This window comes from Nestor notabilis, unplaced genomic scaffold (genome assembly GCF_000696875.1).
Source record: "Nestor notabilis isolate BGI_N333 unplaced genomic scaffold, ASM69687v1 scaffold3448, whole genome shotgun sequence".
Taxonomy (NCBI): Eukaryota; Metazoa; Chordata; class Aves; order Psittaciformes; family Psittacidae; genus Nestor; species Nestor notabilis.
The window spans coordinates 685-18,217 of record NW_009941354.1 but is presented as its reverse complement, the minus strand read 5'-3'; the positions used below and the strand labels follow the sequence as shown (position 1 = coordinate 18,217).

Below are 17,533 nucleotides of genomic sequence, written 5' to 3'. Positions count from 1 at the left end.
GGCATTCCATGACTTTTTGAAGTCCGTGGTCCAAGAGAGGGAACAAAACTTCTTGACAGAAGTGTTTATCTGTGGGCAGCAGAGGTTAGCCAGCAAACTGCATTTAGTGAGTTTAGAGTGCTACAGCAAGGCAAGCTTTCCAAAGGATGTTTTTTCTCCTGTTAAATCTTTGTTAGTGTTCTGTTCTGCAACATTGTTTTCAAGCCCCTCAGTCCATTTCCAGTATTGTTTATTTGTGTGACATCTGTAAGGCATCCTTTATGGCTGACTGACTTCAGATATATTTGAGTAAGAGCTTTCTGCAGTATTCTGGCCTTCCTTAAAGGTCCTGTGCTTTGCTGGAGAGAATCCTATGACTATTTACAGGTACCCTTTCAAAACAGCCTGCAGAGATTTATCCACCTGGCTGCCAGTGATGTTAGAAGTCATACAACTACATTTTACTCACAGCTTTTAGACTCGATACTTTATTGCTCTCTTTTCTGCTTATGCACCTGTAAATGAGCCCTGTACTTCAAAATCTGTATCATCCAGGTTTCACTCTTGCACATGACATGACAAACCTATTGCAGTGTACTGACCTGATTGCTGCAGGACTCATCTACATCAGTCATCAGTGCAAAGGCTCTCCACCTCTTCCTGGAAATGTTGTTCTATTTGGTATTTTCTAAACCCACCCTGAAGTAAGGTTTAAGCTCTTATCAGACTTCCTTCCTTCCTGGCTGATTTTGAGGATCAGTGCAAAGTGCTTCCCTTGGTGTTACGATGTCTAACTTGTAGTGGGCATGCATATGATACCATTTTGATGGGCTTAAAGCAAGCCTGCCTGATTCTAGAAGAGCAGTGCTGTCTATTCCGTAACAGATACATTTTTTGATAGGTGACCATGCCTTAAGTAACAGAATAGGTATAATAGTTCAGTCATCACCAAGCCTGATGTTGGGTCCAAAGCTTGCATAAGACATCTCTAGATTTTAAGGTTTACCTCTGAGATGCACTGGCCTCTTCCATACCACTGGATGTCTTCATAGTGATATGTAACAGTGTAGTCCTAAAGTTATGGTATACTAGGAGGAAAATGTGTCTTCCAAGAGGTGAAACAGAGTTGTAGGTCTTGCTTGCTTTGAGACTTCTGCATTTGGTTATGGAAAGTGTCTACTCTGATTGGAACATCCCAGGATTAATCTTCAGCTGTATTTCTACTTTCTTTGTAAGCACACAGACATCATATTTTTTTAATTTGGGTGTTGTAGAACATTTAGGATAGTAGAGCATAGAAGAATTCAAATGAAAGGATTATAGCTGTAACAGTTTTTTTCTGTGAGCATTAGTCATAGATACATCCATCGTTAAATGCACTGTGCAGCAGACTTGTTGATACTGTTGGTAGGAAACCCCATAGCAGTGGTTAAAGGAATGCTGATAGTTTGGAAATAGTGTGTGCTTTATTATTGACCTGCCTTATTTGAAAGTAGGAGTTAATGTTGTTGGGATTTTCTTCAATTTTAAGCAAACACACATAGTTAAAATAAGTTTAGAAACAACATAGGAAATAAACTTTTACACCTATGATTCTTCACCCACAACAAAGAGATACTCACATTGGTATCTTTTCTAACTGTACTTACTTCTTTTTCTAACTCTTATGCCACACCTGTAAAGACTTGCATTACTGTGCTGTAGATGGCAGATTAATAAGAAAGCTTTTACAGGGCGATTTTTTCATCCTTCAGATACTTTTAAGAAAAATGTGAACTTAAGAGGAACTTCAGCTGCTATCATTTGTTCTAGAACTAGCAGACCCTCACTGTAATGTCCCCCATCCCTGCCCTCCCTTTAATCCTGACCCATAAGCTCTTGTTCAGTTCCTCATCAATCCCCAGGCAGAAATCTGCACACTCCAGTTGGTCACTGATGCAGAGGGTGACACCCCCTCCTCGTCTCCCCTTCCTGTCCTTCCTAAAGAGCCTGTGTTCTTCTATTCCAACCCTCCAGTCATGTTTTAATAGTAATTTTTAGCAAAGTTTGCTTTTGCTCTGGGATAATTTTGCTTTCAGTACAATTTTTCCTATCTGTGAAATAAAGTATTTCGCATCTGGTGATTTTAAACCATGATCAGACAGTGTCTGTGAAATTCTGCTAGGTATCATGCATGACATCCTTCTGCTTTTAGATCCCTGAAAGCAGGTCTTGGAGAAGAGCAAAGGGATTCACCTTCCTAAGTGCTGATCACAAGCATTTTTAGGTTTTTTAGAGCTCCTTCTAATGTGTACAGGACATTTGGCAAACTGCAGAGTTCGGTGTAATGTGGACTGGGAGACAATTGCTGATGTAGTCAGGAAAGAGATAAGGCCTGGTACGGGAGAGGGGCAGTCGTGAGGGGGGTTTGTGAGGAGAGAGGAGGGAGGCCATGAGAGGTGAGTGAAGATCATGAGAGGAGAGCAGGGGCGGCTGCGGGCTGCGAGGGGTGGCCATGAGGGGAGATGTTGAGGGGGGGCTGTGGGGGGGAGGGGGGGGAGCAGCAGGGGTAGGGGTGGCAGCTGTGCAGAGTAGGCCACTGTGGGGGGTAGATGAGGGGTGACTGTGAGCGGAGATCATGAGGGGAGATCAGTTTGCCCTTAGTGACATGGTTTAGTGGTGGGCTTGGCAGTCCTGGGGTAACGGTTGGACTCTATGATCTTGGAGGTCTTTTCCAACCTAGCTGGTTCTGTGATTTTATGTTGTGAAGCGACTACAAAACAAGAAAGAGTGGAAAATGTTGAGTACACCAAATAGCCAGGATGGGAAAAGCAATGTCAAATAAGAGCCAGTCATGTTTAATAAGTTTGGTTTTGAGTTCAACGTAGAATTCAGAAAGGTGACTTCCTGAGCTGTTGATAGGAATATTTCTCCTACAGTGCCCCTCAGACACTGATAATTAGTGAGGAATGACAAATATTTGAAGATGTATCTCACCTGAAGATGTATTTCAGGTGAGATAAGGAACATGCCAGGCTGTAAATCAGATTTACTTTATGAAAGCTCTCCACAGCATAAAAAAAGAGGCAGTTTGAGGGTGTATTTCCTTACTTGGCAATTGCAGCCATCATGATCTTTCAACACCAAGTGCTAGAAATTCATTGGTGTTGGCAGAAGTAGAGAAGCTGCACTGTAGTTGGCTTAATCTTTGATTTTACATTGGACTACTGGATTTGTAATTCCTTTTCCTTCCCACTTCCCGCAGTGCGTTGGGATGGTTTATTGGTAGGTTAAAAGCCAATGTCAAGTCCTGCACACAGTAAAGCTGAGCGCCTGCTGACATGCATCACTGTGCCACCGCATGACTGTTGCAATCCATCTTGACCAACATGTTTGAAAGTTGAACTACAGATAATCAATTGCACTCTTAAAACTTTAATGTCTCTGACTGCGCCATGTAGCACTACATTAATTTAACAGTGCTTTCGGCCTCTGTGTTTGAGGGTCAGGAGCTTACATCACCTGGCCTGGGCAATGCTTGACGTGGTACTGCATGATTAATGCAGAAGCCTTTAATTCCACTCAGCCCAGAAAGCATGGTCTAGCCCTGCTAAAGCAGTGTTCCCCAGAGGAGAAGAAGCAGGAGGAAACATCCCCCAAACCATTGAATCCTTAACAATCACAGGGCCTGGAAGTGCATGACATGTTTATGAATGTAGAGGATGAATCAGTAGCCAGTTTGCTAAAGGGGAGCAGGGGGCTGCAGGAAGACTCTTCAAAAGTGAGGAGGAGGAAGCACACCAACACAAAGAGCATTGCTCCTATTGGAAATCATTACTTGAAATCAGTCAGACTTTTCCAGAGTGCACAAGGAGCACAAGGATCCTCAGTAGCTGGTTTTCCCCTCCAGTAAAGTCTTTGACAGTGAATGAGACTTAGGGCTTGTCTTTAATGATGAGACTCCCTTTTTTAATTTGGGGGACAAACATTATAAATAGAAGCTGTTTGTATTCAGCAACACTGACAATGCTGAGTCTTGTATCCAAAAAAAGACTGTAAAAGTGAACAGACAACAACTTGGAGCCATATGCACTGACTTACTACACATACTTCCTATACGTGGCAGACGCCACTCCTGTATCATTACTGTGGAAAGTGCTCTAATGGTGGGTGAAGAAGTGGGTATTCCTAGTTAGAGTAGCTTTGTTGTGTCCTGTGTCATTTTTGTTGGAAATACTGGGCTGCTTGAAAAAAATTCTATCTTTTTTGGAGGACATGGAGAACCATCTAATCCAGTTGAGTGGCTCTGAACTAAAGCCAGTGTGGTTTGCAGTCTCCTGTTGCATTTCATAGAATCATAGAATGATTTGGGTTGGAAAGGACCTCTAAGATCATCTAGTTCCAACCCTCTGCCATGGCCAGGTACACCTTCCACTACACCAGGTTGCTCAAGGCTTTGTCCTTGAACACTGCCATGGTGGAGCATTTACCACTTCTTTGGGCAACCTGTGCCAGGGCCTCACCACCCTCACAGGGAAGAACTTCTTTCTTATATCTAACCTGAACTTCCCCTGTTTAAGCCCATTATCCCTTGTCCAGTTGCTACAGTCCCTGATGAAGAGTCCTTCTCCAGCATTGTTGTAGGCCCCCTTCATACATGTTCTGTCTCGGGTTGCAGCAGATAAACTTTGCTGGGTTCCTGTGAGTGAGTTTGGAGGAGCTGCAGCTGCATAAATGTCAACAAATGGTTTAAGTTTAATGTGCAAGTTTAAAGATAATGGAATAGAATTAATAAGCATCAGTAATGGCTTTATAATTGAAATAGTATAGACATTAGAGGTACATAGGGTGTTAGTAATCATATTAATTATTTGTTAACAGAAAGACAAAGTAACAAAATTAAAAATCAAAAAGCTTAGTTGTTCACATGCAGACCTAGGGGGACGTTTTGTAACAGAAATAATTGCTTTTGCTTCATCCTCAGGGTGATATTATCTGTGTCTAATTGTTTTTCCTGAAAGAAAGCAGAGTAATCTAAAATTCTAAGTCATGCACAGCAATTGTAGGGGTGACAGTTGAAAAACCTCTTGCAGCATCCCACCCCAGCGCAGTGAAAGGAAGCAGTGCTGCTGGGAAGGGTAAAGAGAAATGGAATTACTTTTCTATTAGAAATATAATAGACTTTATTAGTTAGTCACCTGTGCTGAGAATAGATCAGCTGTCAGGGAGAGCAAGTAGATGAACACGTACCTTGTGAGCTGTCAGGAGCGGATCAGTGTGGGGTTTTTAGATAATAATTACCTGCTTCCAGAGAAATGTTTTAGACAAAAGCACAGCTGCTTTATTGATGATGCCTTTTGTGCATAAAGAGGAATATTCAAGTTTGTTCTTTTCATTTTTCCATGTAAATGTAATATCGAATTTCCATAAAACTCTTTCAGGAAATGGTGCCGTTCACTATTAAAGCTTTCAGAATAGAATTATTTGTTAGGGATTTAATTTGATCAAAGTAGGTTATTGTGATAAAGTGCTAGTAGCTAAGAGGGGCATTCAGGACTAGCAATGCCTTTGCCCTCTGCAAGCCACTGTGCAACCAGCTATCCTGGGGTTCAGTGTGGCACAGCACACAGATGGTACTCTGACCAGTGCTGAGAGGTGAAGGCAACTGTTCACTTCCTTGTGGTCAGAGGAACTCATTGAGCACCAGATCGACTATTCCGGGATAGTTAATAATCACTCTGATCTGGCAACTTGATTCATACGAGGTCTGAGAGCAAGACACCCTGCACCTGGCAGTTGAGAGTGTCCATGGCATGTACAAGGCTCCTGGGGCCACCCAGCAGCCTGAACAGAGCAGCCATGGCCTGGGTCAGTTCTGGTTGGAGCTGGACTTGGGGGAGGGAAGGGTTTAGATCTGCAATATGCTGAACCCCTCCCAGACTTCAGATCTGCTTTGATCTTCACTATTCTAACCCTTTGCATGTTGTATACAGCCACCTTTCTTCTGCCACAAGTACTGGTTCCAGCCTGCTACCATTCAGCTGCTCTGCTTCCTGCACCTACAGAACATAGCAGAAGCTGGAGTAAGGACTGAGCCTTTAAAAGCTTTGTCAAATTATATTTTATTTAATTTTGGCACTGGAGCCCAGTGACAGAGCAACTTGTGCAGCAGAACAGGGCTCTGGATATGGAGCTGAGCTAGTGCTGGCAGCAGTGATGAGGAGAAGCAAGCCTGCTTAAATTTATTTTTCAGGGCTGGCTAGGGACTGGCTTTAGATCAACTCCCTTAAGATAATCATATCCTCACCACAGAGAAAGGAAGCAGAGCAGTGCTCAATTTGATGGCAGACTTGACACTGGGCACTCTTCCTATGCACTGGTAGGCAGTAGAAGAGGTTGGCTGAGACCATTGTGCAGTGCTTGTGGTAGAGCTGCTGTTCTCCATGCAGCGGATGAACGAGATCCCCTGGGTGATTTAACCCAAGCTGTGTACGTGTTTACTGAGCAAATATCCATACACCCATATTTCAGCTACAGGCCTGGTTGGATGTTACAGGAATAATTACTGTATTTGCACATTTTTGCAAAGGATGGGGGGAAATGGTACCACACAGAAGCTGAGAGACTTGTATTATGCATGTATTCTAAAAACCTCTTTTCCTGCCTCCTCTTACAAATTTATGAATATAATGTGACAGGATATATGAGGATGCCAAAAAATGGAAGAGAAAAATAATTAGCTGTGTGTTATGGTTAACTAATATCACACTCACTGAAGGACATAGGTTTCTGTGAGAGGGTGCTTTTTTCATCTTTTATGAAGTGCTGGGAAATGACTGTAGCTAGAGGGAAGATGTTGATCAAGGTCCGTCCTGGATCTGGTTGTGTTGAAAAGCTTTCTGGTGCCAAGCTATTGGAAGCCTGAGTACATGGATGTAGTCTGCTAGCCCTAAGATTTGGGTCAGGAAAAGATTACCTCTCCTTCATCTTCCCTCATGTCTCTTCCCTGTCTCCAACAGCTTAATCAACGAGGAACATAGAGGGAATTTCACTCCTTTCTGCACCACTGTGTGTGGTCATTTGCTAGGATCACGTCGAATTTGATAGATTTCACCATTAGCTGTATCATGGCAACTTGGCAGTGAGGAAGCTTTCAAAATAGCAAATATTTTTAGGTTCTTTACCATCATGTCAAACCAGAGGTTCCGACTGAAATGCCAAGATAGGCCACCGCTGGTTTTAGCTATTCTTGGGTTCCAGTGTTTACTACTAGAGTGTCGTTCTAAGCTTTGTGTGTCTAAGCAGCGTCTCTGAAGCGTGGCAGCGTAACAGGATGATGTGCACTATGAGGTGTCTGATGGATAAGCTTGGTACTAAGACATTTCATTAACTAATGCATCTTAGAATTATTCTTGCCCCTCTTTCCTCCTGAGAATAGCATTCTTCAACTCGCAACACGAAGTGGAGACAGACCAAAATAGCAACAAGTAATTTTGCCTGGATTATATGCAAGATCTCTACAGTAGTAACCATCAAACTGAAGCTGTATGTTCTTTCAGGAGCTGTTTCTTCAGTGCTGTAACGCTATTATTCATAGTACCTGTCACTTGTACAGCCCCTCAGAGTTGTAAGTAATTTGATGAACATTATAGAAACTTACTGGAAAGGATCAAAAATGAAGCAAACCCTGCTGCTTATTGGCTAAACTAACATAGCCTGGCTTTGCCTTAAACTTAGTGAAACAATCTTCTAGACCAACTAGTTCCCTGACTTACTTTATACTTACATTTTTGGTAAATCACTCTACTACTGTAGTATTGGTACAGCTTTACCATATCTAGGCTGGAAAGGCACTGCTGAAAACAGTATATTATATCTATACTATATATTATATATTTTTACATATATACACTATATATAGTCTATAATAGCATGCGTGTGAGTGTGTGTGTGTGTGTATATATATATATATATATAGTTTCCATGTCAGACTTTCTAGGTGACTTTAATTAAATTTAGAGGCTAAAGTGATTTTGAACAAACACTGGAGCACATCTTGTTAGTAATGCTCACATGCAGCTAATAGCCATAGAAACTTCCTGTAGTTAATGATTCCTGTTGATTCTGGTGAGGCAGTAGTAGCTATAGAAACATTCGCATAGAAAGAACTCTATTTCTTAGCATCATTTTTATCAGCTTATCATTTTAAATTGCCACCAAGCAGGTGATGTGACAGGAGGAGTCTGAGCTATTCTTACAGTACCACCATGATTATAAAGCTGGGAAAAAAATGTGTGCTGGAAATAAATGTGCAAACTCCTGACGTGCATTTGCATTTCTGAAGGCTCACCCACATGGGTGGTTTCTCTCCAGGGTAGAACACACAGCTCTGTTAACATGTTTTTCTCTCTTTCTGAATTAAATTGTTAAGCCTTGACAGCCAGTGCTTTTGCTGTCCCCTCCTGAATTCCCACCAGTGTGAGGCCAGGCAGCCTGTGCTGCAGAACCCCTGCCCAGCATCTTTGCCACCATCTGAACCCGTGGAATAACCCCCTGGCCCTGCCTCCTGGGTCCCCTTCACCCCAGATCCTCTTGACATACAAATCCATTGAGATTACAAAACATTGTTCTGTGCCACAAAACCAGGTACCGAAATTACAGTAGTTATAAATACTGCCCAGTGCAATCTCTGCTTCTTAAAAACTCCCCCTGGCCCTGAGGGGATCTGTGCCATGACAGGCTAACCTGTCCCCTCCCAGCAGACTCAGCAAGCCCTTATGGTGCTTCTGTGTTGTGTCAGTATTGAAAACAGTTTGTGTTTCATAGTACGTTACTGTTATTTGCAACTTCAGGCTTTGCAGTTCCCAATACACAGAGATCAAGGACCCTATTTTTCCTTTGTATCCTTCAGTGTACATCAAGATTAACACCAGTGAAGTCAGTCTAACCACAAGTGTAAAACTAGGAGGAAGGAAAGGAAAATCAGGCTATAAACTATCTGAGTTTTATTTTCAAACAGCAAAATTAATGCTGCTGTTCTGCAGACACAGGGTGACCTGCAAAGTACTAGCTCATGCGTTACTAATGCATCTCCATTTAAATGCAGATTTTTGCTCCCAACACAGAACATCAGGGAAATTCTCTCTAGATCAACTGTATTAGGGTACCAAATGACAGTTCAGTATTTCACTTGGACTTGTGTTTCAGCTTATTCATCTTAATTTTCTATTCTTTTGATGCAGCATTTGCCTGGGGGTGGGGGAGAGGATTACATTCATTATAATACAGCTTCCAATTAATAATTAATTACGTTAATGTTGCAAACATCCATGCCAGCAGTGACAATCTGCTTGCATTCCTGTACCTATTTCTGTTTTCAGTGGTGGGATTCAGCAAGGTGTGACTTTATATATTTCAGAAAGTAATTGACAGACACAGTTGAGAAAAGGAAGCATAGGACAGCTGTCGCGGTATCTGTATGGTTATCATGACAGTGTTTTGTTCTCAGTCATTCGTAGTAACAGTAGCAAGACCCTGACTTGGTGAAATCCCCTGAAGTGGAGACACTTCTATGCTGTTGCAGTCAGGGGTTTTCCAAAAGGTTTCCATTTGCCCTCATGTCTTCATATAGCAGACATGAGGTGTGACTGTTCAGCCATTCTCACACCAAAATCATTTCCTTCAATACTCCTTGGTAAAGAGGGACTTGCACCTCGTATGACATTACATACTGCAGTTAAAAGCCTCCCTCTCTCAGCTTTCCAGATTTTACTGTGCTTTTGGTATCGATGTAGGAATAACCAGAGGGCCTGCTGTTCAGTTAAGCCTTTCAAATTAATGACATCATTTGCTTTTGCCATATATGATATGTTAAAGAAGTTGTTTTTCCTGTCTATATGCCCCTCAAGCCCTGCTTGAGTGCAGCTTATAAGAGGTACATGAGACCTTGACATGTCTTTGCTGGATTTTCAGTATCCTAAATAGTACAATGAAGTCATAATGTTTATAAGTCTACTAGATCATGAATACAGTTATTAAGAGGAATAACCTCATATTGAGAGTCAGGATTTTTGCAGCACCTAACATGATGAGACCCAATCTAGTTCTAATTAGTCTGCACCATGTTTCAGTTTCCAGGCTGAAAGCCTGCAGCACAGTGGTGAACACATTGCAAGCAAGGCTCAGTTCTCATTTTAAGTACTGTCAGCTGAAAAATAAAACTCCCAACCGTGGTAGAGGTATAAATATGATAAGAGTTTCTAAAATACAATTTTAGGTTTGGGCTTTTTTACTTGATTTTTCTTATATAGCTTGATTACTCATGCGATGCATTTTGGTAACGTTTCCGAATGTTCTGGCAACCATAAGATTGATCAATTTTCAGAATCTTACATCCAAGATTAACATTTTTCCCCATGGCTTCCTTAGAATTGTGTATTAAAAAGCTATCAAAAGACAAGCAATAAAATAGTGGAAATAGGCAGTCTTAGGGTTAATGAAACATCCTTTGACACAGAAATTGGTTAGCAAAAAGGATGTCTAGGAAATAATGATGTGATTATGCTCCTTTGGGAAGTTCACCTACGAGCCTCCCCTCAGATTTCGTCTCTATTTCCAACATCTAAACCCCTGACAGACTCAACCACCTGCTAAACAAAACAAAAACTGCTAGACAAACATTGCTCCACTACCACATCAAAATAAAAATAAGCCCTGCCCAAGACCATGTTCAGGTCTGAATGAGTGATGTGTTGCAATCCATCAGACAGAAATGAGACTCATTACTAATAAGAACATAGGGCACACCATAAAAAGCTGTCTTATAATAGATTTGGTTGGTTGCTTTGGTTTGTGTGGTGTTTTTTGGTTGGTTGGGTTTTTTTTCCCTAAAGGCAGGAATAGCATTTGCTTTTAGTTCCCAAGTTCAGAGTTGTCAGACGTCAAAACCACACTACAGAACTACGACTTAGTTACCTTCTCCTGTAACCACTCCTGACCTCCATGGCTTTCCTTGAAGGCAGAGCCCCCTGGGCTCAGTGCCACCAAGACATGCTGATTTTATGGATGGAGAGTAAGGAAAGAGAGTATAGCTACATTGGAAGAGCTGAGTCTTTCTCTCATCAACAGTCCATTATCACTAAACACACTTTGACTGGATCAGATATGAACTGATAAAACTGCCCAGGCTTTGATCTTATAAACTTTATATCATAATGCATGATACAGCAGGAAGTTTTCCTAGAAGTAGTAGGTATGTACATCCTCTTAGTTCCTTTACTGGCTTAAACCTCTTTTTCACTTTATTACTGTTCATGGATTGAATAGAAAGTATGCATTTTTAATGATGTTAGGTGAAAGGGCAACATGGTCTAGTGCGAGACATCCCTGCCCATGGCAGGGGATTGGAACTAGCTGATTGTAAGGTCCTTTCCAGTCCAAACCATTCTATGATTCAATGAAATGTTGGCTGGTTGGGAAACCAAGTACTTGGAATTACTCCATTTGAGCCACGTGAATCAGCAGTAGTTTTACAGTTCCTGCATTTTTTCACTTCAACAGTTGAAACGGTGATCCTTGCAGAGAAGAAATCTGGTAGAAAAAGATAACAGGCTCCATCTAGTGGGCAAGGACTTTTTATCTAAAGCAAAACACAAAGCAGGACTCTCATTTTCACTTAATTTTATGCACGAAGAAATACTGCTTTAGAGTTTTGTTTCATTATGCTGCCATGTTGTTCTTAATTCTTGCCTTCTGCAGAGCCATTATTTCATAGGCAAAAATGAAACATTAAGAATTATTTTAACAGTCTTGAGCACGAAGCAATAAATGACACTAAATGAGTGAGTTTACACAGAAGCGCATCCACAAAGCTCTTCCTCCCCTCTTCCCACTTTCAGATTTCAATATATAGTAACCAAAAATGGATCATTTGTGTGTCAAAAAATATTTTAAACTATCTAAGCTTCTTTCCTGCTTAATACTGACTGGAGACATTTGTAACTTGGCCATAACACAGGATTTTGGCAGTATTTTTACACTAGAAATACTGCCCATGTGTTACCTCATCTTTATTAAGTTACTTGTTTACCTCCACTAGCAGTGGGCCACATGATAGCAAAGCCAGAAGATTCCTCCTTCAGTATTAATGCATGATTTGGAAATTCTGACAGGCCAAACAGACTTGCTGATTGGCCTGAACAGTTCTCCCCAGCGGCAGCTCTCCTTGTATCCTCCATGGAAATGTAACTCTGGCACCAATGAGTAAGACCTGTCATTTGGCTTGTTTTACAGACTAAACCAAAGGGTGGTCTTTGAGTTCATTCTCTGAACCCATATATGAGCAAGGACTAACACAGAACTGACTAGTCTTAAAAGTGCCTTTAGGGAAGTTGGTATGATTGTAAAATGCAAGCAGTGCTACCTCCAAAAGGGAGGAAATGGAAGATGAAAGTTGAACTGCATTTTTTGGTTTGGGGGCAGCTTTTATCTTTGGTCTCAGCTTGTAGGAAGTCTATGAAACCCTTAAAACATGTCAGCTAAACTAAGACAGAATGGTTGTTTAAAACTTCACAGATACTTCAAAACTGTCATTGCAACTGCACTGTTAACTGGGTTAAACGGTCCTAAAATTGACATGAGCTATTTGTTAAAGTAATGAAACTGGGTTGCTAACGCACATGGACACCTACCTCACTAGGCATGCAGTAGAAGATGCAAGTCATTTACTTCGAAGTAAAAGTTGCTGAATAATACCACTTGTTACTTCGAAGTAAAAGTTGCTGAATAATAGCACTTGTTAAATACTTGTGAAATAATTACCAGCTAAAGGGAACTTAAAAGAATGCTGGAGAGGGACTTTATTATGGGACCTGTAGTGATAGGACAAGGGGGAATAGCTTTAAACTGACAGAGAAATTTACAGCAGGTATTAGGAAGATTTTCCCTGTGCGGGTGCTGAGGCGCTGGCACAGGGTGCCCAGAGAAGCTGTGGCTGCCCCATCCCTGGCAGTGTTCAAGGCCAGGTTGGACGGAGCTTGGAGCAACCTGCTTTAGTGGAAGGTGTCCCTGCCCGTGGCAGGGGGTTGGAACTGGATGAAGGTCCCTTCCAACCCAAACCATTCCATGATTATATGATTAACTACTGGCCTCTGCTCTAGAACAGTTTTCATTTTAAGAGATTATAGGCTTGCTGCTGAGCTAAAGCAAATCCCACATTTGGAACTAGAGTAAGATCCTCTGCTTTGTTTTACTTTAAATACCTTGTCTAGCACTGGTACTTGAGCTGATGCTAATGGAATACAGATTTCCAGATGTGAAACTTTGGGAGACATTCAACAATCTGCTCTTGTAATAATCTGCTGTGAACTCAAAATGCTAATTTGGGGATTAAGTATTAATTTATTCCCTCTACAGGTCATCAGATAGATAGTCTCATACAAGCCTTCTAATTAATATTTAACATTGCTATTTTAGATGTTGTTTATCTGGGTTAGATTTACTCAGCTGTTTTTTCCTTCTTTGCAGGAGCAGCAGCCTTTACAACAATAAATCTGTATCAATGCATTTGTTTCAAGAGTACCACTAACACTCTCCCTTATTTTTTCATAGCTAACCAGGTGCTGAAGTTTGGAACGCTCGTCAGTACTTCCAACACTTATGACAACTCCGGGATTGTGACCGTTGAGACGGACAAGCCTTTGCTGTGGACAATGTCTATCAAAATATAAAATCAGCTACAGTTGCCTTTTCTGATTTGATTCAACTCAAATTACTGCAAAATTTCACAGACTTAAGACAGTAAAGTTGTGCCAAGAGATATAAGCAGGCATTGATTTTATGTACCGAATGGAAAAGAGATCTGAAATAAAAGTCATTTGAGATCAAATCAACATTAGTAGCAACAATTGAGTACTTCATTCTGGTACCTCACACTACTTAATCAGAAGACACATGAGCTGCTACCCAGTACAATCACAAACAGGAGTGGATGCAAAGACACTGCTGCTGCTTATCAGGTTAGTTCAGACTCTCTTTACAAAGTGTTTTATTCCATTACTGAAATCCTTTTTCCCCTTCTGCCAAAAGGAAATACAGTACACAGGTGCACATAGTATATCTATATTAAAAGGTGATAACACTAAGGGTAGTTAATCTCATTTTCTGTCCTGGTTTGTAACATATGTAGGTGCTGGTAAAGATTTTTCAGGGAGGTTAATAATTGAACTTTTCTACTTATGAAGTATCTTTGTGTACTGAAGAAGTTAGTTTTACTGTACTATCAATATCAGATTTCCAAGTATTAAGTGCTTTTAAAGTCTGTAGTAGAAGCAGCATTGTAACTTCTGCAAATACCAAATGCTTACAGTATGCTTTCTTCAATCTGAGGAGAAAGAACATTGCATCTACCAGAGGTTTTGCACACTTAGTTTTTAAAACCAAAATACTCAGTCATGTTGTAACAGAAACCTCCAGGTCAGCAAATGCAGATCTCTTTATAATTCTATGTGCAGTTGTCTTACAGAACCAGTATCCAAAATGGGTGTACAGCTTACCCAATACTGCGAGCAAGCTGATTCACTTAAGGACTGTTAGTATCTCTGGCAACTAAATTAACCTCAAACTGTACATCTTAGTAACCATCTAAGTTTGGCTGTCTGAATCATGCAAGTTCTTCATTTGATGGAATTTTTTCCCTGTCACGTGCATGACATAACCTAACAGGACTTCCAGATGGGGAAAGTTCTTACGGGTTATGATGGTGATTCCTGAAACTAGTAGCAAGAATTCCAGTTAACAGACTCATAACTCACGACTTGAGAGCATACAGTTATGCTTTTTTCTTGTTGTCTACTTTTGCTGTAACAGTGCTGTTTACTAAGCAGTAAATTAAGCATTGGAACAGCTTCTGATAAAAGTTGTCACCCTTGAAGGCTTTCAATACTTGACTGGACAAAGCCTTAAGCAACCTTGTCATAATGCAGTGCTGACCCAGATCTGAGGAGGAGGTTGGACTAGAGATGTCCTAAGATTCTTTTCTACCCCTGTGATTCTAGTACGGTTGAAAGAAGTAACAAAACAAGCAAACAAAAAACCCAAACCCACTACTATTAAAAAAAAGCCTGTAATTTAGACAGTTATGATCACACAGACTTCAAAAAGAGGCATGACAAGAATGTTTGAAAACCCAAACTGAGCTGCTTTAATAGAAAACAAGTTAAAGCTGTGAAATCTTTGCAGCAAACGTCACAACATCTTGTTCTTCATGATAAATATTCAGCCGCCTCTGTTGAGAGAACAAAGTAATCATTTTCAACTAATCAAGTGTGATCAAGTGATCCACCTGAAGTCTAATTTATCCTCCCACCACTGCCTTGTTTAGGACAAATATTACTACAGTTACCGCTTATCTCTTATTTTCAAACATTTCTCCTTGCCTAGAGGACCACTCTTACAGTTTTAAGCAAGCCACATGTCACAGAGTAGTATTTAACCTGTTCCAGTGCTAGAAAAGGGATGACATCAGCTCTGGAGAATCCGAGGAGTTTAGTGTGAGGCATCCTTGCCCATGGCAGGGGGTTGAAATTAGATGATCTTAAGGTCCTTTCCAACCCAACTGGCAGTGTTGATATGTCAGTACCACAGCTGCTGGTCAACTTACAGATTAAGCTTTTCATGCTGCAACATTTGTTCCAAAAGGTGTTTTACAGAATGCAGTTACATGTAAAACTAAGTTTTAAACATACGTAGCATTCTGTGATCAGAGGACTCGGAATCCCCATGAGGAAAGGCTGAGGGAACTGGGTTTGTTCAGCCTTGAGAAAAGAAGGCTCGGGAGACCTTACCACCGTGTTCAGTATTTAAAGGGTGGCTACAAAGAAGATGGACACTCCCTTTTTCCAAGGAGTCATGTGGAAAAGATGAGGGATGATGGGCACAAGTTACTCCTGGAGACATTCCGATTGGATACAAGAGGAAAATTTTTCACAATGAGAATAATCAGCCATTGGAACAATCTCCCCAGGGAAGTGGTGGACTCCCCAACGCTGGACACTTTTAAGATTTGGCTGTACAGGATACTGGGACATCTAGTCTAGGTCATGCTTTGACAAGAAAGGTTGGACCACGTGATCCTTGAGGTTCCTTCCAAACTGGGATTCTGTGAATATTTTGCAGCATGCTAAATTAACAACTGATTTCCTGATCCAGTCCTTGGAATCAAGTAATACCTGTCGTATTACACTAACATGTGCAATGCACAGGTACTAAAGCAACATGGATCCTGCAGGGCTCACTAACATCCTCTGTTTAAAACTGAACAGGTAAAAATGAATGTAAAATATACTGAAACAGGTAAATATGATCATATTTACTTACACAATGATATTGTTGATGGGGATGTGGATCAGTTTGACAAAGAAACCAATAAATCCCATTATTGCAAAGCCTATTGCTGTTGCCATGGCAATCTTCTGGAACTCTGCGGAGAAAAACCCAAAAAGCTTTAGTCTAGGAAGCCTCGTGTATGGCACACAGGAGTTGTGCTCTACAGTGACCAAAGGAGAAAGATCTCTTTATAAAACAGTAATGTTAACAGAGGAAGCAGGTCAAACTGCACTGACACTGAGAAACAAATCCACTTTCTCATTAGACAGATGAGTTTTAAGGGGGAGATGCTGCTTTCCACAAATCATGGCCAATCTCAGTATTTATTAAATAACAAGCAGAATCAGGAATACCCACAGTCTGTAATGATTCATGGCATATTTATTCCATTATCTTCCCTTTGTATCCCTACAAGCCCTGAAAATAATCCTCAATACAGTATCAAACATGGAAAAGCTGCATTTATGCCTGCCACAGGAAGACAGCACCTTAGGTCCTCACAAAAACTGAGTACTTACGTGATATTCTCAATTATTTTAAGACAGTAGCCATGAAGTGGACTAGGAAGGTCAACAGCCCCTCACAACCGTGCCAGTCTGACAAATGAATGAAGTTATTCACTGATCTCAAAAGATGTCATGTGAATAAAGCATGGTACCTGCTACCACTAAGGACAACCTGCTACATTCTAGTTACAGCTTCTAAAGCCTCTGAGCTTCAGAACTTTCTCTTCTGTACTTCCAGCAATGAAGTTCTTCCTGTCCCAATCAGGCAGTCGCTGACAACTGTGAAGGGCTGAATGGGCACTGCAAAAAACAACCCCAGTTCCTTTCCAGTCTCTTCAAATGAAGTGTTTCCTTGTGTAACAAGCAGTTTCTTCCACAATTTCCACCAAGTTGAATGCAATCAATCAAACTTGACTGATGCATTTACCTACTCAAGGTGTACGCCAGCTTCTTCTCAGATGAAGTTATCTAATACATGAAAATTACTTCTTGCCTATCTCAAAATGGCTAATTTCAGCTACTTAGTCTATCTCATGAAGTGAGTTTTAGCACATACCAGAAAAGGACATGCTAAATTTTATTACATCCAGAACCATAAACCCATTAACTTTTGGACAACTGCTCAAGTTTAAATCTCATCCTGAAAGCTGAGAAACATTCACAACAAATGAATCAACAGAAGTGAA

General features: G+C 40.9%; 2 protein-coding genes across 2 annotated transcripts in view; one reads left to right on the top strand and one right to left on the bottom strand.

Annotated features, from left to right (window-relative positions):
* TPK1 (thiamin pyrophosphokinase 1) overlaps positions 1–13,685 on the top strand; it is a gene marked incomplete at its 5' end in the record, with an annotated part of 103,612 nt that extends 89,927 nt beyond the window's left edge. The window contains one exon of the mRNA XM_010020829.1: positions 13,567–13,685. Coding sequence (XP_010019131.1) covers positions 13,567–13,685 — 119 coding nt within the window. The remainder of the gene's footprint in view (positions 1–13,566) is intronic.
* A 1,382-nt stretch (positions 13,686–15,067) lies between these two features.
* SEC61G (Sec61 gamma subunit) overlaps positions 15,068–17,533 on the bottom strand; it is a 2,652-nt gene continuing 186 nt past the window's right edge. Inside the window, exons 2-3 of the mRNA XM_010020828.1 lie at positions 16,333–16,435; positions 15,068–15,241 (exon numbers count right to left, since the gene is read on the bottom strand). Coding sequence (XP_010019130.1) covers positions 15,232–15,241; positions 16,333–16,435 — 113 coding nt within the window. The 3' untranslated portion in view covers positions 15,068–15,231. The remainder of the gene's footprint in view (positions 15,242–16,332; positions 16,436–17,533) is intronic.